Below are 22,378 nucleotides of genomic sequence, written 5' to 3'. Positions count from 1 at the left end.
GTGGGCCAGCCTACCAAAGGCCCCGAGGCTGCCTTATGAAACCGCGGCTAAAATACTGCTTAGGAGCAGCTGTGTGCCAAAGTTAAAAGCACACAGAGCTGCCGCTAGCCTACATAGAGGAAACATTTGCTGGAGAGGGAAGGGAGAAGGGATACTCCTGGACAAGGGAGGGGAAGGGGGTACTACTGACAGGGGAGAAGGGAAAGGGAAGGGATGAGAGTTACCGTTGGATAAGGGGAGGAGGAAAGGGAGAAGGGGTTCTCCTGGACAAGGGAGGGGAAGGAGGTACTGATGACAGGGGAGGAGGAAAGGGAGAAGGGGTTACTCCTGGACAAGGGAGGGGAAAGGGGTACTGCTGACAGGGGAGAAGGGAAAGGGAAGAGTTACTGTTGGATAAGGGGAGGAGGAAAGGGAGAAGGGGTACTCCTAGACAAGGGAGGGGGAAGGGGAAACTGCTGAGAAGGGAAAGGGAAGAGTTACTGTTGGATAAGGGGAGGAAGAAAATTGGAAGGAAACAGCTGGCAGGGAGATTAGAGGAGGGGGAAGGAGTCAGGATGGAATGGAGAGATCAGATGAGGGAAAGGGGAGAGACAGAGGAATGACAAAGTAGAGAGAAAGTGATGCTGGGAAGGGGGGTCAGATGAGAAATAAAGAAAGAGGGACAAAGATGCTAGATCTGGTGTAGGAGAGAGAGGCATAGTAAGAAGGCAGATACCATATGGGAGGGGGAGAGGGCAGACAGTGGATGGAAGGGGCAGATGCTGGATTGAAGAAACAGAGGACAGATGCTGGATGGAAGAGTGAAAAGACAATGAAAGCAGAAACCAGAGACTACAAAAGGTAGAAAAAATAATTTTATTTTTATCTTGTGATTAGAATATATCGGATTTAAAATATGTATCCTGCTGGAGCTGGTGTTAGACATAACTGGGGAGTACAAAGCCCAGGCAGTGCTTCTTTAGCTTCCTGCTGGCTTAGGGCTCTCTCTGACCAGGGGGCAGTTGCCCTAGTTGCACTCCTCCTAACACCATTCCTGCCATGTGTGACTGCGGTATTCTGTTAGCATGATATTTGTATAGCATTCTGTAATAATTTGGCTTATTCAGTTTTCTTGATAGTAGAGGGGATATATGTGAAGGGGTGAAGGGGAGGGGAGACGGGGGATTTGTTGATCCTTGCCCTGTATTATTTGTATTTATAAAATGACAATTGTACAGAATATTGTTTCTTTTTATACTTTAATAAAATATGTTCAATATAAAATCATAACTATTTGAGGCTTGTGGGGTTTTTAAAAATTTCAGTCTTATTAGTTTGCCGGTCCACAAAATAATTATTTTATTTCTGCCGGCCCATAGGTGTAAAAAGGTTGAAGAACATTGCCCTAAAGCATGCATGATGGTAAATAGTGACTACCTATAATTTTTCCCTTATCCCAGGACAAGCAGGCATGATATTCTCACATGTGGGTGACGTCATCTACGGAGCCCCGGCGCGGACAGCTTTTCAAGCAAACTTGCTAGAAGTTTCAAGTTTGCACACTGCACCACGCATGTGCGTGCCTTCTGCCCACTAGAGGGCGCATCCCACCTCGTGGTCCTCAGTTCAAATTTTTCCGCGGAGCAAGAAAGCCCTGTGGATCTGAGCTCCAGTGTTTTTGCCTTCTAGCTGCCGCGTTTAGTTTGTTTATTGATCGGATTAATCGCGGTGCTGCTTTATTTTTCGTCCGTCTTACAAAAAAAAAAAAAAAAAAAAAAAAAATAATAATTGTTTTTCGTTGGGCTCCGGGGGCTCCCGGAAGCCTGAGCCGGGGAACGTCGGTCGTTCCCGGCCTTCTTCTTTTTCTCGTCGATGTCCCGTCCTGTTACGGGATTCAAGAAATGCAGCCGGTGTGAGAGACTACTCTCCATCACCGACCCTCACCGGTGGTGCATTGTCTGTCTTGGGCCCGAACATCCAACAGCCTCGTGTGATCGCTGTGCTACCTTCCAGAACAGGGCCCTCCGTCGCCGTAAGGCCAGAATGGCGGAATTGTTCGCCGTCGACGCGCCGCCCAAGGCCTCGACGTCGGCCCCGGCTTCGGCCCCGGCCTTGACCTCGGCCTCGGCGTCCTCGGGGGCCTCGGCGTCGCCTCGGCCCTCATCTTCGAAGCCGTCGTCATCGAAGCCAGCTTCGGGTAAGTCCTCTGTTCCATCCCCTTCAGCAAAGAAGCCATCCTCGAGTCAGGCCAAAGCGGGTGGGTCGACCCCGGCCCCGCATCGGACCTCGACTCCGCACACCCCGAGGGAATACTCGAGACCGAGGTCGCCCTCCAGGGAGTGTGCCCCGGACTCGGAACTCCCCACCTTCGTGGGGATTCCGGCCTTCCAGGATCTCCTTCGAGCCTTGATCTCATCGGAGCTGTCGGGAGCCCTGGAAGTGCTGCAGCGTGCTGCGGGCCCGGCGACGTCGACCTCGGCCGGGGCGCCCTCGGCCTCGGAGGCCCCGGTCTCGGCTCCCTCGACCTCGGGAGCCCCGGCCTCGGCGACCTCGGTCTCGGGTATTGCGGCCCCGTCCACCTCGGTCTCGGCCCCGCCCCGGACCTCGACCTCGGGGGAGCCTCCTGAGCGCAGTGTCCGCCCAAAAGAAAAGTTCCGCAGAGTGCGCCGACTTTCCTCCTCGGCTTCGGGATCTTCCCCGGACGCCTCGCCCTCGAGGCGACCTCGGACGAGGCGCCGATCGAGGAAGCCTAAGCGACCCCGGGGCTCGCCTCGGCGCGATCGTTCCTCGTCGTTCGGGGGCGAGGCGCTGCAGGTGTCGGAGTTGCGCCTCGATAATCCGAGGCTCCTCCGCTCACCTCGGGGAAAGTCTTCCCGCGCCGCCTCGCCGAGGAAACGGGAGAGGACCCCACGGACCCCGGGATCCTCCCCCAGGGACTCCCCTAGGAGGATGATTTCACCCTCCCCCTCGAGGGCCGTGGAGAGAGGATCCTGGGATTCAGGATCGGTTAGGAATCCTCAGTATTCCCATGAGGCCTCCCCCCGCTCCTCGGTGGGACGGTCGAGAACCCCGTCCCCCCAGGCTAGGCCGTCCTCCTTCTCATCTTTTGTCCAGGACATGGCCCAAGCCCTGGGGATTGACCTGATGGTAGGTTCCAAATATTCCAAGGAATTTCTAGAGGAACAGGACCTTCCCACTCCCCCTAGAGAGGTACCTAGACTCCCTCTCAACAGTGTCCTCCTGCAGACCTGGCTGAAGAACTTGTCGAGCCCTCTTACAGGCACGTCTGTCCCGTCAAAAATGGAATCAAAGTATAGGACGATTCCCCCGAAAGGGTTTGATAAGGCGCAGCTCTCCCACCAGTCCCTCCTGGTGGAATCTGCCCTTAAAAAATCACAGCCCTCACGGGTTTCTGCGGCGGTTCCACCCGGCAGGGAGGGGCGGACCCTGGACAAGTTTGGCCGTCGCCTCTATTCAAACACTCTGATGGCCACCAGAGTTCTAAATTACTCCTTCACCTTTTCCTCCTACTTGCGTGGGATGGTGAAGGACCTTCCTCAATATCGGAACTCGTTACCGGACTCCAAAAGAGCAGGATTCGATAAGTTTATGTCCAACCTGTCTCAATTGCGGTTGTACCTTTTCCATTCAGTGTACGACACCTTTGAGCTGGTTTCGAGGGTGTCGGCCCTCGCAGTGGCCATGCGCCGCTTGGCCTGGCTTCGCACCCTCGACATGGACCCAAACCTGCAGGAACGTCTTGCAGACCTGCCCTGTGTGGGGTCCGAGTTATTTGACGAGTCTTTGGAGGCGGCGACCAAACGGTTGTCGGAACAGGAACGCTCTTTAGCATCCCTGGTCCGCCCCAAACCTAGGCCCCCGCCACAGAAACCTTTCCGGCCTCCGCCGCGCCGGTACCCCCAGAAGTCGACCCCGTCCTTCTCAAGACCGCCTCCGAGACGTTCGTCTCAACGAGGCAGAGGGGGACAAACCCAAGCCCCGGCGCAGGGCCCTTCTAAGCCCGCGCCTTCCTTTTGACGGGCTGAGCGGACGGGGCGGGTTCCCCTCCGCACCTTCACCAGAACCCCTTCCTATCGGGGGGCGTCTTCGGTCCTTCCGGAAGGCATGGACCGCGATTACCTCAGACGCTTGGGTGCTCCGGATCGTCTCCGAAGGCTACTCGCTCAATTTTGTGTCCTCACCACCGGACAGTCCCCCAAGTTTAGCCTGGTGCAACCGGTCGCAACTACCGACCCTTCTGACCGAAGCCAAAGCTCTCCTGAAGCTTCGGGCGGTCGAGCCGGTCCCCAAGGACCAGTGGGGGACGGGATTTTACTCCCGTTACTTTTTGGTCCCAAAAAAGACCGGGGACATGCGCCCCATACTCGACCTCAGGAAGCTCAACAAATGCCTGGCCAGGGAGAAATTTCGAATGCTATCTCTCCCGGTCTTGTATCCTCTCTTGGAGGAAGGGGACTGGATGTGCTCCCTCGACTTGAAGGAAGCATATACCCATGTCCCGGTGCACCCCACCTGCCGAAAATTCTTACGATTCCAGGTGGGAGACCTACACCTCCAGTACAGAGTCCTGCCCTTCGGCCTGGCCGCGTCCCCACGAGTATTCACGAAGTGCATGGTAGTAGTGGCGGCAGCCCTGAGGTCTCGCGGGCTCCACGTGTTCCCTTACCTGGACGACTGGCTCATCAAAGCCCCGACCAGGGAGGAGGTTATCTCAGCGACCCGACAGTCTATTGCCTTCCTGCAAACCCTCGGATTCGAGATAAACTTTCCAAAGTCTCAGTTGAGGCCGGCTCAGTCTCTTCAATTCATAGGTGCGGTGCTGGACACGGTGCGCCTGCGCTCCTACCTTCCGACCCAACGGTTGGAAGTCTTGGTACGGATGAGCCGCCAGGTCTCTCAACTACCAAGGGTGTCGGCCAAGCGCATGATGATGCTGCTCGGCCATATGGCCTCGACGGTACACGTCACGCCATTTGCGAGGCTGCATCTGAGGACCCCTCAGTATACACTCGCATCACAATGGCGCCAGGAGTGCGATCCGGAGTCGCGCCTCATCTCGGTGACTCCGCTTTTGCGGAAATCGCTAAGTTGGTGGACAGACTCTTCAAATCTGTCCACGGGACTAATGTTTCGCACTCCCCCATTTCGCAAGGTTCTGACCACGGACTCCTCGGACTACGCGTGGGGAGCCCACCTCGACGGTCTTCGCACACAGGGCCTGTGGTCGGCGGAGGACCGTCGCTGTCACATCAACGTGCTAGAGCTTCGGGCCATCTTCCTAGCACTTCGAGCCTTCGTTCACGTAGTACAGGACCAGGTGGTCCTCGTCCGCACGGACAACCAAGTAGCAATGTACTATGTGAACAAACAGGGGGGAACGGGGTCGTGGCCCCTCTGCTCCGAGGCCCTTCGCCTCTGGGAGTGGGCGGCCTCCCGGAACATCTTCCTCCGGGCGGTCTACATCCAGGGGGAACTGAATTGTCTGGCGGACAAACTCAGTCGACTCCTGCAACCCCACGAGTGGACTCTACACTCAGCAGTTCTGCACGAGGTCTTCGCTCGCTGGGGAACGCCACAGGTAGATCTGTTCGCCTCTCCGGAGGCACACAAACTACCACTATATTGTTCTCGGATGTACTCGCGGGATCGTCTGGAGGCGGATGCCTTCCTTCTCGATTGGGACGGGAAGTTCCTCTATGCATTCCCTCCTTTCCCTCTGATCATGCGAACGTTGGTACACCTCAGATCGTCCACGGCCACGATGATTCTCATAGCTCCTCGGTGGCCGCGTCAGAACTGGTTCTCCCTACTGCTCCAACTCAGCGCCAGGGAACCCCTTCTTCTGCCTGTCGGTCCTTCTCTGCTATCTCAGAATCAAGGATCCATGTTACATCCCAATCTGCAGTCATTGCACCTGACAGCTTGGTTTCTTGTTCCCTGACCCCTCCGGACCTGTCTCAATCAGTGAGGGAAGTGCTGGAAGCCTCCCGCAAGATCTCGACGAGGCTTTGCTATTCGCAGAAATGGACCAGGTTTTCCACCTGGTGCTCTTCTTTCCTCCTGGACCCGGTATCGGCCCCGGTACCCTCGGTTCTGGACTACTTATTCCATTTGTCGCGCTCTGGCCTGAAAACCACTTCGGTGCGTGTCCATCTTAGTGCGATTTCCGCCTTCCACCAACACCTGGATGGACGCCCTCTGTCTCTCCATCCCTTGGTGACACGCTTCATGAAAGGATTACTCAGGGTTTGTCCCCCGCTCAAACCTCCCCCAGTCGTATGGAATTTGAATGTGGTTTTAGCTCAACTGATGAAACCACCCTTTGAGCCACTCAACAAGTCCCTCTTGAAATTTCTGACTTGGAAGGTGGTGTTTCTGATTGCCCTCACCTCCGCTAGGCGGATTGGGGAACTACAAGCCTTGGTTGCGGACCCACCCTTCACCGTATTCCATCATGACAAGGTGGTCCTCCGCACCCATCCTAAGTTTGTCCCGAAGGTTGTTTCTGATTTCCACCTCAATCAGTCCATTGTCCTTCCTGTGTTCTTCCCTAAGCCCCACTCCCATCCTGGCGAGACGGCGCTTCACACGCTTGACTGTAAGAGGGCGTTGGCATTTTACCTTCAACGCACCAAGTCCCATCGGAAGGTCCCGCAATTATTCTTGTCCTTCGATCCCAATCGATTAGGGCACCCAGTTTCCAAGCGCACTCTGTCTAACTGGTTGGCGGCGTGCATCTCCCTTTGCTATACTCAGGCTGGCCTTCCTCCCCCGGGTCGAGTCACGGGGCACAAGGTCCGAGCAATGGCAGCTTCGATAGCCTTCCTCCGTTCCACCCCGATGGAAGACATATGTAAGGCTGCCACTTGGTCTTCGGTTCATACATTCACCTCTCACTACTGTCTGGACACTCTGTCCAGGAGTGACGGCCGGTTTGGCCAGTCAGTTTTACAAAATCTGTTTTCTTAAAATTGCCATCCTCCCACCTGCCCTTATTGGTTTGGCTTGGAGGTCACCCACATGTGAGAATATCATGCCTGCTTGTCCTGGGATAAAGCACAGTTACTTACCGTAACAGGTGTTATCCAGGGACAGCAGGCATATATTCTCACAACCCGCCCACCTCCCCGGGGATGGCTTCTAAGCTAGTTATGGAACTGAGGACCACGAGGTGGGATGCGCCCTCTAGTGGGCAGAAGGCACGCACATGCGTGGTGCAGTGTGCAAACTTGAAACTTCTAGCAAGTTTGCTTGAAAAGCTGTCCGCGCCGGGGCTCCGTAGATGACGTCACCCACATGTGAGAATATATGCCTGCTGTCCCTGGATAACACCTGTTACGGTAAGTAACTGTGCTTTTTGGGCATGGCACATGACAAGGCTGCTCGCTGTTTCTGTTCACTCTTTCCATGAAACCACTGGGCTACAGGAAAAAATACAGATATAAGGGGTGTAGAGATAGGAACTGTGAGTCAGTAAGAGCCATCATTAGCTCGCTGGTTAAAGTAAATACCATGTAGGATTGTACAGTAATATAATTGGAGATCCTACCACTGTATGCTGCGCTTTCTTTTTTTGGTTATCTTTAAATTTCCTTTAACTTTTCCTCATGACTACAACGCCTGCATTCCTTATCCCAGTTCGCTGCTGATATTTTATTCACAGTCAGAAGGCCAAAAATTGCATTACCACTATCAGTCTGGGAAATGGAGGATAGCAGAGCTTACAGTGAGATACTGCCTTTATTTTTGGACAGGGAGCAAGAGGTTTCCTGCCCCATAATGTATCTAGATTTTTAGAAAGCTTTTGACAAAGTCCCTCATGAGAGACTCCTGAGAAAATTTAAAATACCATAGGATAGGAGGCAGTGTTTTGTTGTGAACTGGGAACAGGTGGTGAATAATAGAGTACCCCAGAAATTTGTACTGGGACTAATGCCTTACAGCATATTTATAAATATCTGGAAATAGGAATGATGAGTGAGATGCTTAAATCTGCAGATGACACAAAACTGTTCAGAGCTGTTAAATCACATGCAGACTTTGAGAAGTTGCAGGAAGACCTGGGAATCCAAATGACAGATGATGTATAAAGTGAACTAGTGCAAAGTGATTCACATTTGGAAGAATAATTCTAAATCATAGTTACCATATTTTTCGGACCATAAGATGGACCGGACCATATGATGCACCCACCTGTAGAGGAGGAAAAACCAAGAAAAAAAAATTTGGTTCTGAATTATTTTTCTTCTTCTTGGTTTTTCCTCCTCTACTGTACATGGAGGTGCGTCTGATGTTCTGGTACTAGGAAGCCCATAGCCCCCCAGTACCTTTTTTAGTTGCGCTCCCATAATCTGCGTCGTTCTTCTATGACAAAGGCAGCCGTCCAGGAGACCATGCTGGACCCTTTTGGGGGGGTGGAAAAAGTGCGTCTTATGGTCCGAAAAATACGGTACTTGATACTAGATTCCATATCCAAGAAAAAGATGAAATGCTGTTGTGGACAATACATTAAAATCTTCTGCTCGGTATGTGGCAGTGGCTAAAATAGCAAACACAATGTTAGGAATATTAGGAAAGGAATAGAAAATAAGACAAAGAATATTATTATGCTTCTTTATCACTCCATGGTGTGACTTCACCTTGAATATTGTGTACAATTCTGGTTCAAAAGACAAACGGGAAAAGCTGCCTTCACAAAAGTAAGGGGCACGAGAACAACAACGAAGGAGACCAGATGGCGCTCATGATTGTGTTTCGGTCCAAGAAGGCCTGCCTCAGGAGTCTTGATGTTGAATGATATAACCAAAGATGTGTTAATCCAAATGTCCAAGTAATGCAATAAAAACACTCGAAAAGACCAAAGGAATGGCTGACGGTGTTCACTGTAATTGTTGCCAGCTATTCCTTTGGTCTTTTTGAGTGTTTTTATTGCATTACTTGGACATTTGGATTAACATATCTTTGGTTATATCATTCAACGCCAAGACTCCTGAGGCAGGCCTTCTTGGGCCGAAACACAATCGTGTCGAGTCTGTTTTATAATTAAAAGGATTGAGCACCTTCTGGTCTCCTTCATTGTTGCTCTCGTACAATTCTGGTTGCCATATCTGAAAAAGATATAGTAGAATTAGAAAAGGTTCAAAGTGGTGATTTAGGGCAGTGTTTCTCAACTTCTTCAAGCCAAATACCCTTAAGTCTAACAAATATCAACCAAGTACCCCCCCCCCCCAAGCTCTACCCCAGACCTCCCCCCCATAATAATAGAACTAATTGCAATGCAATTTCTTCCATCAATTTTTCATATACACACAATATAATCGTATTAATACATAATGGTAACCACAAAATAAAAAAACCCACAGAGCACACTGTATGCAGAGAAAATGTTAATTAGCATTTATATTGGGGGGAGGGGGGAGTGTTTCAAAGAGGTCAAGGCAGATGACTTTAAAATATGCAATGTCACCTTAGTAACAACTATAGAAAAATAGACAAATATAGTGCAAAACATAGACAGCAGATATAAATTCTCAAAACTGACACATTTCGATCTCTAAATTGAAAATAAAATCATTTTTCCTAACCTTTGTTGTCTGGTGATTTAATGAGTCTCTGGTTGCATTTCCTTCTAACTGTGCATCCAATGTTTCTTTCTTTCTGCCTCCTCTATGATTTCTCTCCTCCGGACCTCATTCCCTTCCCCAACCAACATCTCTCTCTGTCCCTCCATGAGTACAACTTTTCTTCCTCTCTCCTCCACCCATATTTGGCAACATTTATCCCTCTCTCATCCCCCGGATCATGTGCAGCATTTTTCACCATTGCCCCCCAGCCCCATGCCCATTTCTCTTTCTATCACCTCTCTCCAGCACCAAGCCACATCTCTCCATCACTATGTCCAACATTCCTCTCCCTTTCATCCCCTTCAATCTGTCCCTTTCCACCAACATATCCAATATTTCTCACTCTCATCGTTCAATTCCCCATGCATCTCTACCTCACTCCTCTCTCTATGCCCAATTTTCCTTTCCCCATGTGCACCATCTCTTTTCCTCTCACACACTTATGCCCAAGAATTCTCCCTTCCTATTCCCTCCCTTCCTCCTATGTCCCAAGTTAGTGCTCCCTTCTTCCCTCCCTTGTGTCCCAAGTTCATACCCCCTCACTTCCTTCTGTGTTCTGAGTTCGTGCCCCCTCCCTGACTTCCAGTCTTTGTCCCAGAATCGTGCCCCTCCCATGTCTCAACGCGCTCCTTCTTACCCCCCTTTCTCCCAGATCATGTCCCCTCTCTCTCTACTTTCTCGCTCCAGGGATGCACTCGCTTCTTTCAGGGCAGTCCAGCTGGGCTGCACCTTCCTACCTTCAGCAGCACTTGTTGCAGGGACGCGGGCAGCTGTTGCACCCACAAGCCTTCTCTCAGACGTCAGCTCTGATGTCGGAGAAAAGGCTTCCAGGTCAGCCACATGCAGCGGCTGCCCACATCTCTGCAACAAATGCCGCAGAAGACAGGAAGGAGGAGCAGCAGCCCACCGGGAAGGAGGTAACGATCTCCCACTGACCCTGAAGGCTTTCCTCTGACGTCAGTTCTGACATCGTAGGGGAAGCCTTCCGCTTTGGTGAAGGGGAGCGGGCAAGAAGGAGGACATGAGATCTCCAGCGGCGGCTTTGGTGGAGGACGGTGGGCAGGAAAGAGGGCATGGGATCCCCAGGGGCTATTAAGCAGGAAGGGGGATGGAAGACCCGCGCAGGGCATATTGATTTAGGGGATAGAACTCCTCTCATACAAGGAATGGCTTTACAAGGTTAGGGCTCTTCAGCTTGGAGAAGAGACAGTTGAGGAGGGTTATGATAGAGATCTACAAAATCTTGAGTGGAGTTGAATGGGTAAACAATTGATTTTGTTTACTGTTTCTTCATGTCTCTTCATTATTGCCAAATCTAATCATTTCACTGGATAAGGCCTATTGCTAAAACTGTTTTCCTTGGGATTTTTATTTTATAGTTTTTGCACTAAATACATCTTCATGAGCAAAAAAAAAAAAAGAGTAAACACAAGAAAAGAGTAGAATTACTTCTCTACCAAATCTGCCAGTGAGATCTCAATGATAGTGAGTAAATTGGATGATCTTACAGAATCAGTGCGTAATATTCAATCTGATACTAATTCAAAGTTTGACCAAGTTAATAAAGAAATTGCTTCACTTCAAAATCTTATGGCAATATTTACTAAAGAAAGACTTTTCCTCCAAAGGAAAATTGAACAACTTGAAAATTATAATCGAAGACTTAATCTTAGAATCTTGAATTTTCCTAAATCTTCAGTTATCTCTCCATTAGACATGTTTAAAAAATACCTCATTGAAAATTTAAAATTTCCTCAGGACTCAATTCCACCTATAAATAGGATATATTATCTCCCTAAGAAACTTGGTTCCTCACCACAAGAAGCACAGACTGCCGGATCACAACCTTTGGATTTAAATAACTTAACTGATATTTTAGAAAACTCCCAGGAAGAAATAGAATATCGGGGTACTTTGATAATATCATTTGTTTTTGAACAAGACCTTAACACTATACTGAAAATATCCTTCTGACATGTTCAGAGTTTATTCCTGGGTCAGAGAATTTGGATATTCCCTGACGTTACAAAATCTACTCAAGATCGGAGGAAATTGTTCTTACTTATGAGAGAAGAAGTTAAAGCCCTGGGAGCTTCTATTGTATTAAGTTACCCCTGTAAATGTTTAATAAGATACACTGGACTTAAATAGGTTTTTTTCCTTCCTGAGTACCTTCGAACCTTCTTGGACACTAAGAAAATGCTATAGGGTTGCTGAAATTAGGGCCATGAAAGCACGTTAAGCCATTTCTTTTGATAATTGTGATTTTTCTTAAGACCTCTTTGTCTTTTCTTAAATTGCTTCTCCATAACCTTTTGAGGGCTAATTAAGAGTTTAAGATTATGATTAACTGTTCTATATAATTCTCAAGGATTCCTAAATTGTGATTAGTTTTATTTTAGTTTTAGCTTTGAATCCTTTATAACCTTGGGATTTTTTCTTCTATGGTATACTCTGTGTTACTGTAACAAGTGGATACTTGTGAGTTCATTTGAAAAAGATAAATTAAAAAATTAAAAAAAGAATTACTTCATGTTGACAGAGACTTGTGGTTTTCATTTTACTAATTGAGAATCCTCCTGATTATTTCTGACAGATTGCTTATGCTGCCGTAGACTGTACCAAAGAACAAAACCGTGACCTCTGTAAGCAAGAAGGTGTGGAGGGCTATCCAACTGTTAACTATTACAACTATGGAAAGTTTGTAGAGAAATACCTCGGAGAACGAAGTGTAAGTATCTCAAAACAGCAAAAAGAATTTACCCTATTCACTCCACAAAAAGCTACAAACAGAAAAACAAAGATCTTGTGGAGAACTGATGTCCTATTTGATGGCTTTATTAAAACAAATACATCATCCACAGAAGTACATTTAGGGCCGGAACCTCTAGAAACATTTGGACCCTACACGGTCCGTGTTTCGACACAATTGTCTTTTTCAGGGGTCCCTACTGGTCCTAAAAATGAACTTGTGGATTAAAACAAAAGTCTCTAGGCAGAACTGACGCGCTCAAAACAACATAAAATCGTGCTCCAAGCTCACAGGCTCAAAAGTGAGCTTGGAGCTAGAGAATGACACGGTGACAAAATTCATCACCGTTTCCGTCCCCACGGAAAACCGCGGGAAACCATCTTCATGTCATTCTTTAAGGAGAGAGGGAAGAATCAGAGTATGAATGGCCTCAACCACTGACCCGCAAGCTTTGCTTTGAAGAATGCTGGTGTAGAAGGACCGAGGTTGAAATAGACAATAGAAAATGACATGGGATTATTTCCCACGGTTATCCGCGGGGACGAGAATGGTGGTGAATTTTGTCACCGTGTCATTCTCTACTTGGAGCACAATTTTATGTCATTTGGAGCGCGTCGGTTCTGCGTAGAGACTTTTGTTTTAATAGGGTCCAAATGTTTCTACAGGTTCCAGCCCTAGATGTATTTATGTGGATGATTTATTTGTTTTAATAAAGCCATCAACTTGGACACCAGTTCTTTGAAGTGTAAGTATGCCATGATCCCCAGTTTTTCTCCATCCCTAAACACATCGTTCATTCCTTCCCTCTTTCCAACTCTTTTTTTTTGTTTTGTTTTGTTTGTTTCACTGTAACCTACCAATTCCTTCCTCTCCTGAAGTTTCTATGATTGTCTTACTTAAATTCTTTTTACATTTTATTGTAAACTGATTAGATTTACCTTGGTTTTATAGTTGCAATATATTAAATAAATTTAATTTGAAGAGGGAGGAGTTTTCCCCCTCACTCTGTCTACATAAGATGACGCAATATAGAATATAGAAACTTATTAATCAAAATTCTCTGACTTCTTAATAGTTTGTTTAACAATTGTAGGTAATAAATTGTCATTTGATTAACATCCCTACAATAATTTTTTTATTGAACTTTATATATTTTTGAACAGAATGTCATGCGTTTCAGCGTTTGACTGCTTTGGGACCAAAGTATTTTTTTATTTGGCAACTATAATACAATCAGGCCTTAGACTTAGTGGGGATGGGCGAACCCGCTATGCCTAAGGCCTGATTGGTCCAGGCTTCTAGAGCCTGGGCCAATCAGGCCTTAGGCTTCGGCGGGATGGGCCGGGAAGGGACGGGCCCACCTCATTTCAACGAGGCAGGCCTGCCGGCTGGACGGGCAAGACCCGTCTGGCCAAAAGAAAAGGTTAGTTTGGTGGGGTGGAGGTTTGGGGGCTGTTAGCGCGGGGGGGGGGGGAGGGTGCGTCTTCAGGCAGGAGGGATTGGGCACCCTCCTGCCAGTGATCGATATTGTCAGGGGGGGCATCTTCTGGCAGGAGGGTTTGGGCACCCTCCTGCCAGCGATTGGTAGTGTCGGGGGGGGGCATCTTCTGGCAGGAGGGTTTGGGCACCCTCCTGCCAGCGATTGGTAGTGTCGGGGGGGGCATCTTTTGGCAGGAGGGTTTGGGCACCCTCCTGCCAGCGATCGGACAGGCGGCCGCGGCCCGCTATACTTATAGCGGCAGAGAGATCCCTTGCCGCAATAAGTATAGCGGCCGCGTCTACTTACAATGAAGACCAGCATTTTGTTGGCCTACATTGTAAGCGTCTCTTCCTCTACTAGGGAGACGCGTAGGGCCGCCTAGGTTCTCCTAAGGCCCGCCTAAGGCCCTTAGGCGTCTTGCGGGCCTCCCTAGGCTCCCGGAGGCGCCTTCAATATAGGCGGCCTGCTTGGGGAGCATTTTTTTAAAAAACGTGCATCCCGATTGGCTGATTAGACAGCTGTAGGACGCCTACAACTGCCTAAAATCGGGATGCACTTTGTAGAATCAGGGCCTAATACTTTAGTAAAAGCACTATAATTTTTAAAAGCAGTCAGACTGCGGATATTTGCAGTAGAGAATGACACGGTGGTTGTTACCCACTGCTAGCTGCGGATAACCTGCCAAAACAGGGAGAGAAAAATTAATGGTCGCTGCGGGGATGGGGACAAGGCCATTCACCGCCCAGTGGAGTGGTGAATGGTCTTGTCTCCGCAGTGAAACTAGCATATCGCCAGCATCCCCACCTGATCGTCATCTCCCACCCTCCAACTCACCTTAGGTGCCGAGTCCGACTTTAATTCTTCGTCTCCCAACCGTACGCGGCTACTTGAATTGTTGAATCTTCTCTGACACAACCGGAAACAGAAAGTTGGGTCAGAGGAGAAGATTCAACAGCTCAAACAGCCACGCGCATGGCTTATCGAAAGCGTGCAGCTGGGAGAAGAAGAATTAAAGTCGGACTCGGCACCTAAGGTAAGGTGGAGGGAGGGAGATGGCAGGACGCAGCGATCCGTGATCGCGCATGTTCCCTCGCACTAGGAAGGAGGGAGTGGACAGTAGTTGCGGGGACGGGGCGATGACAGGGATGGTGGTGATGGGGACAAATTTTTTCCCCCGTGTCATTCTCCAATTTACAGTCATTAGATTGCAGAAACATAAAGGACTGTAGTACACTGAGCCACTGATCTGTTATCTCCTTCTCTACCCTCCTACGATCTGATATCTCCCACTCTCTCTCAAGACACATGCCCCATTCTAACTTATGTTTTCTTGTTTACTCCTAGAGGGAAGTAGCAGCAATTTCAACATGTTGCCTATGGCTGGCTCCAGAGCCTTTCCTCTCCTGCATGCAGCCCTTCCAAAAACAGGAAGTTGCACCAGAAGGGGACAAAATACAATAGAGTGAAGGCTTCAGGTCAGACACAGGCAGCGTGTTGGAATCGCTGCCAGTGTTCTCTAAGAGCAAAACAAGTTTGAAATTAGACTGGGTGGAGGGGTGGTTAAGAGAGAGGGAGGATGCAGGGGAAGGAAGAGAGGGAGAGATGCAAACTTCTGGGGGCACATAAAGAATCAGTGATTTTGGTGCATTTTATCACAGGCGCTCTGAACCTGGGTTAAGTCAGGCAGAATTTTAAGTGGTGACTTGCTTTTCTGTAGGTTGTCATGGGCAGAGTGTCTAGATATCTACAACTATACTTCGTGATTATAGTGTTTAATGTCTCCAAATCCCATTTCTTTCATCATTTCTTATATGTTTTCAGCAGCTTGTCATTGCCAGTTATGTGTCTGTCTAAGATTCCCCCCCCCAGGATTTATTATGACTTTGCATAGAGATATGTCTTCAAATGTTTTGGAAACCTAGAGAAAAATATCATGGCCTTGTGAGTTATTGCCTTCTTACCTACTGCCACATTTCATATTACACAACCCCACACAACCAACCAGAAACCGTAACATATTTACATACCCAAAGATCACAGGCTGCAAATACAAATCCTTTTTGGGCAGGTCCTTCATGTTCCAAGCAAGCAAACAGCAGTCCTGGCTGGGAAATTACATTAATGAAACCAGGCTGACTTACGGCGCATTCCGGAAAGCAATTAAAACCGCACTATTTAACAAATTCATCTCCTAAACTGAAACCTCACCTCTTAAGTTATATTTCCCCTCTGTCAATCTCAGTGTAACATGCTGTCCTTTTATCTATTTCTTATGTAATAAGCTGTACCCCCACTCTTACATAAGAACATAAGCCGTGCCTCTGCTGGGTCAGACCTGAGGTCCATCATGCCCAGCAGTCCGCTCACGCAGCGGCCCATCAGGTCCAGGACCTGTGTAGTAGCCCTCTATCTATACCCTTCTATCCTTTTTTCCTTCAAAAAATGGTCCAATCCCTTCTTGAACTCCAGTACCGTACCGTGTCCTATCACTCCCTCTGGAAGCGCATTCCAGGTGTCCACCTCCCGTTGGGTGAAGAAGAACTTCCTAGCATTGGTTCTGAATCTGTCCCCTTTCAATTTTTCCGAATGCCCTCTCGTTCTTGTAGTTGTCGAAAGTTTGAAGAATCTGTCCCTCTCCACTTTCTCTTTTCCCTTCATATCTTGTAAGACTCTCATGTCCCCTCTAAGTCTTCGCTTCTCCGACGAAAAAAGCCCTAGTCTCTCCAATCTTTCAGTATATGAAAGGTTTTCCATACCTTTTATCAAACATGTCTGTAATTCGCTGATTGTCCAGCCTTCTTCAATGTAAACCGCCTAGAAGTCTTTCGACTGTGGCGGTATAGAAGAATAAAGTTGTTATTATTATTATACGTAATAGCTGTTCTCATAATGAATTGTATGCATTTGTTTTATCTCTGTAGTCAGCATCTCCCAGCTTCCATCTTTGTTCACATAAGTTATTATGAGTTATTGACTTCAGCCTGTCAGATTGTACTGAAAGCGATATATATATAATTTCCAAATCCAAAACCAATGACAGCTGCAAGAAGATAGAAAAGGTACATGGAAAAGAGCTTCCAGTACCTAACTGAATTTTATTTTTATTTATTCAATTTTCTATACTGTTCTCCCAGGGGAGCTCAGAACGGATTACATGAATTTATTCAGTTACTCAAGCTGTCCCGGTAGGCTCAAAGTAACATAGTAGATGACGGCAGATAAAGACACGAATGGTCCATTTAGTCTGCGCAACCTTGATTCAACCTAAAAATTTGTTTTTTTGGGGGGGTGTTTCTTCTTCTTCTCCTTAGCTATTTTTGGGCAAGGATCTAAATCTCTGCCCGGTCCTGTTCTTAGGTTCCAACTACTGAAGTCTCCATCAAAGCTCACTCCAGTCCATCTACACCCTCCCAGCCATTGAAGCCCTCCCCAGCACATCCACTCCCAAACGGCCATATACAGACACAGACTGTGCAAGTCTGCCCATTACTGGCCTTAGTTCTTCAATATTTACTAGTATTTTCTGTTTCTAGATCCTCTGTGTTCATACCACACTTTTTTGAACTCTGTCACCGTTTTCCTCTCCACCACCTCTCTTGGGAGCGCATTCCAGGCATCCACCACCCTCTCCATAAAGAAGAATTTCCTTACATTGCTCTTGAGTCTCCCACCCCTCAACCTCAAATTATGTCCTCTGGTTTTACCATTTTCCTTTCTCTGGAAAGGATTTTGTTCTACGTTAATACCTTTCAAGTATTTGAATGTCTGAATCATATCTCCCCTGTCCCTCTTTTCCTCTAAGGTATACATATTCAGGGCTTCCAGTCGCTCCTCATATGTCTTTTGGCGCAAACTTCGTATCATTTTCGTTGCTCTCCTCTGAACCGCTTGAAGCCTTTCTGTGTCATTCGCCAGATACGGTCTCCAAAACTGAAACAATACTCCAAGTGGGGCCTCACCAACGACCTGTATAGGGGCATCAAAACCTTTGTTCTTCTACGAGTTACGCTTTTCTTTATATAGCTCAGCAACCTTCTGGTAGCAGCCACTGCCTTGCCGCGCTGTTTTTAGATCTTTGGACACTATCACCCCAAGGACTCTCTCTCCATTCGTGCATATCAGCCTCTCTCCTCCCAGCATAAAAGGCTCCTTCTGATTAATAATCCACAAATGCATTACTCTGCATTTCTTTGCATTGAATTTTAGTTGGCAGATTTTAGACCATTCCTTTAACTTTTGTAGATCCTTTTTCATGTTTTCCACTCCCTCCTCGGTATCTCTTCTGTTACAAATCTTGGTATCATCCGCTAAAAGGCTAACTTTTCCTTCTAACCCTTCAGCAATGTCGCTCATAAACATATTGAACAGGATCAGCCCCAGCACCGAACCGTGAGGGACTCCACTACTCACCTTTCCTTCCTCCAAGCGACTTCCATTAACCACCACCCTCTGGCATCTGTCCGTCAACCAGTTTTCAATCCAGTTATCCACTTTGAGTCCTAATTTCAGCCCTTCAAGTTTGTTCAAGAGCCTCCTATGAGAAACCGTGTCAAAGGCTTTGCTGAAATCTAAGTAAATTACATCTAACATGTGTCCTCAATCCAGTTCTCTGGTCACCTGATCAAAAAATTCAATCAGGTTTGTTTGGCACGATTTACCTTTAGTAAAGCCATGTTGCCTCGGATCCTGTAACCCATTAGATTCTAGGAAATTCACTATCCTTTCTTTCAGCAACACTTCCATTATTTTTCCAACAACCGAAGTGGGGCTTACCAGCCTGTAGTTTCCCGCTTCATCTCAGTGACCACTTTTGTGAATAGGAACCAGATCCGCTCTTCTCCAGTCCCCAGGAATCACTCCCATCTCCAGAGATTTGTTGAACAAGTCTTTAATAGGACCCGCCAGAACCTCTTTGAGCTCCCTCAGTATCCTGGGATGGATCCCGTCTGGTCCCATCGCTTTGTCCACCTTCAGTTTTTCAAGTTGTTCATAAACACTTTCCTCCACAATCTATCTAATATACCTGAAGCAAGGCATTTGGCTTTCTCAATAAAAAATTGCTCATTCTACAGTCAAGAAAATGAGTCATTTCTAAAAACACTTGGAACTCCATTTACAAAGCCATGGTAGGGCTAGATTCACTAACCCTCCTATCCATGTGCGATCCGTGTACAATTGGAGGCAGGCCGACCGATTCACCAACCATCTGCATGCAAATGGGGGGGTGATCGGAGGCACACCCCCAACCAACTGCACAGATTGCTAAAGCCCTGACAGTAGTGACAGGATAACCAGCCTCCTGTCACTACTGTCGGGGCTTCTGTCGGCTTTTTAAATTTTTTTATTTTAATCGGGCAGATATTTTGCGTTTATTACACACGCAAAATAACTGCTCGGTTAAAATAAAAAAGCACCCCCCCCCCCCCGAAGTGCCTCCTCTCTCCCCAAACCACTAAAAAATGCCCTGCACACCGATTCCCTGCCAAACACAAGGCAGGAGGGATGCCATCTCCCTCCTGCCATCGCAAACGCCACCTGGCTGGGCCCGGCCAACTCCCTCCCTGTAGTAGGCTGGCCGGGCCCGGCCTAACCCCTCCCCGTACCTTTAGAAATGTTGGGAGCAGGAGGGGTGCCCAGTCCCTTCTCCTCAGGCCTCCCGAGTCCCGTGATCTTCGGGAGCAGGAGAAAGGGCAAAGTCCTGCTGCTCCGCCACGATACTGGCCTTAGGCCACGCCCTGATGCATCATCTAATGCATGGGGAGGGGCCTAAGGCCCTGATTGGCTGAGGCACCTCGGGCTTCTCCCTTGGGAAAGGTCTGGGGCGCCTCAGCCAATCAGGGACTTCCTTAGGGAGGAATCTAAGGGAAGTCCCTGATTGGCCAGCATTCTTTTCAAACCTTCACTATTCCTGGGAGACTTCAGCCATAGTCTTCCTCTCCCTTACTGCTTCATCGGGCCTGATTCAACATGTCTCCTTTCCTGTCCATACCGGGGAAAATATCCTCATCCTTTTTATCTCCCTTTCTGCCTCATTTAATCCCTTCAGCTATTCTTGTAGTGCACTTACCAGGGACCAGCCACCATCTTTTGACTTTCTCATTTCTTTTGCCTCTTCAACAAACAGCCTTGAAGTCAAGGTCTCTTACCTCAAGACCTATTGGAAACTTCTAGCTAGAAAAGATCAGGGAACGACTCTTCACAATTCTGGATCCATGTAAGATGGATTCTCTTCCAATAACAGGTCGCTATATTAAACGCCTGCATTTTGGACACCATGACATGACTCTCATGGCAGTATCGTTCAGCACCATAATTTTCCTCCAACTTACACTCCTAAAGTCACAAGTTAGAAGCGCTGCAAGGAAGTGGAAGAAGAAACAGTGTATAGTTGTATTGTTTTCTTTTTTTAATTAGATATAAGGAATATAGAACTATCCTTTGCTGAGAAAAGAAGGCCTCAAACTACAAAAACATTGCATGTTTCCGTGGGTTCACCTAGCTATCATCAGCAAGTCTTGAGATCTTATCTGGGTAGACTATTGGTTCCAAAGTCGGGGGATGAAATGGCTGTAGGAGCGTTTATGAGCTGTTTATATGTAGATAAAGGTGAGACACTTGATGTAGGGATCTAGATTTTCAGAAAGATTTTGACAAAGTCCCTCTTAAGAGACTCCTGAGAAAATTAAAAAGCCATGAGATAGGAGGCAATGTCCAGTTGTGGATTTAGGAAATGGTTAATGGAAAGAAACCAGAGGGAAGGGTTAAATGGCCCTTTCTCTCAGTGGAAGAGAGTGAACAGTGCAGTGCCTCGGGGATATGTACTGGGACCAGTGTTATTTAATATATAGAGGCCCTTGGATCTGGCCAGGAACAGGTCACCGAAAAGTTTAAGAAGGGCTTTTTCTGTCAAATGTAGAAAATGAAAGCTGGATTGTAGTGGATCAAGAATAGATCAAGATGAAAGAATGTCGAGACAGTGGCAGTGAATAGCACAATCAAGTAGCTTGGATAAGAAAGGGGAGATGGGACAATATTTGGAAGGGCAAGGAGGGTCCAATGAAGGTTTTTGGAGGAGTGATATAAACACAGGATGTTTGAAGGCATCAGGAACAGTTTCAGTGTAAAGTGAAAGATTAAAGATATGATGGAAGGCATGACAATAGGAGAGAGAATGCTGAGTAGATGGGTTAAGAATGGGATCAGAGGAACATGCAGTGAGTTTGGAGGATGAAAGATATGCAGTTACATCTTAAGTCACTTTAGTAAAGGAAGAAATGGTTGAAGGATTGAAGGAAAGCTAAGAGAATGGAGCAGGGGAAGGAAAGGTGGAGGTGACTTGAGTGGGAACGCGGTATAAAAACTGTATGGTCTCTTCACTAAAATAGGCAAGATGGATGGAGTTATCATAAGAGGATTATTTGTTTTTGGGGAGAGGGAATAAGGTTCACCTTATTCCTATCTCCTCCCATTCCAGTGATAGTTCAAAACTAGAAACAGATGTGAAAATGCTACCTCTGATCATTTCTTTAGCTTGGGGTACTATGAGCATAGTTGTGGTAGTATTGTATGGGCCAGGTAAACACCAAAAATTCCAACAGGACAAAGAACCCACGGGTATAAAACAGTACAAAAGGAAGTGGGAACAGACAATGAACAATATTGTATGGGCCAACAGAAAATTTCTGTGGGCTGTGCCTGGTATTGACACTTGCTTCAGATGCCCCGCCACGGTGGTTTCCAATATTATACAATGTAGGCGTGTTTTATAAATGATTCTCTTTTCTTTTTTCTTTTTTGACACGGCTTCGATTCCAGGAGTCTGACTTCACAGGTTTCATGCGATCTCTGCGAGAGAAGGACCATGGAAAGGGGAAGAGAAAAGATGAACTGTAAGCACCTCTCTTGGAGAAGCCATCCACTACACTGTGAAGGAGCCCCAGGTCCATGATTCTGCTGAGACCCTGAGGTCCACGTTCTAACGACAGAGAAAACTAATCCCAGGTCCGCGATCGTGCTGTGAACCTGAGGTCTTGTATTCTAATGACAGAGAAATATATATATTAACCACCACAGTTTTGTACAACTTTTGGAAAGAGGAAATAAAGCAGCCTACTTATAATTCTTTTCTTTCCTTCTTGCTTTCTGTAAAAAAAAAATATAAGACTTGGGTTGTGGCCATATGCAGTTTTTTTTAAATGCATTTTCTTTCCATCTTTGTGTTCAGATTCATGAACATGCTGCTATTAACACAGTATTGTTCTATAGTCTGGTTCATAGGGTGTTTCTGCACTTTTTAAATCTTATTATTTTCTTGAAAATCTCTGCACATTTAATTTGTGTTAAGCCATCGAAGTGACCCTCTCCCTGGTAGTCCCTTATTGGGTGTGTTGGCAGTGCAGGGGAAATTTCCTCCCTAGAATGAACAAATATTCATCCCTAGTCAGGCTAACGTCTTCTTTTCATTTTGCTGGCAAAGTTATGACACGATTTATGTGACTTTTTGTCCCAGCTTGGTGAATGCAG

At 47.3% G+C, this 22,378-nt stretch overlaps 1 protein-coding gene across 1 annotated transcript in view; it reads left to right on the top strand.

Annotated features, from left to right (window-relative positions):
- The window catches only part of PDIA5 (protein disulfide isomerase family A member 5), a 321,624-nt gene extending 299,613 nt beyond the window's left edge, over positions 1–22,011 (top strand). The window contains exons 16-17 of the mRNA XM_033945534.1: positions 12,220–12,354; positions 21,671–22,011. Coding sequence (XP_033801425.1) covers positions 12,220–12,354; positions 21,671–21,748 — 213 coding nt within the window. The 3' untranslated portion in view covers positions 21,749–22,011. The remainder of the gene's footprint in view (positions 1–12,219; positions 12,355–21,670) is intronic.
- The last annotated feature ends 367 nt before the right edge of the window (positions 22,012–22,378 follow it).

The sequence above is a fragment of the Geotrypetes seraphini genome, chromosome 5 (assembly GCF_902459505.1).
Source record: "Geotrypetes seraphini chromosome 5, aGeoSer1.1, whole genome shotgun sequence".
Classification (NCBI taxonomy): Eukaryota; Metazoa; Chordata; class Amphibia; order Gymnophiona; family Dermophiidae; genus Geotrypetes; species Geotrypetes seraphini.
Note: the sequence above shows the minus strand (reverse complement) of the source record. Positions and strands in the feature narration are given on the sequence as shown.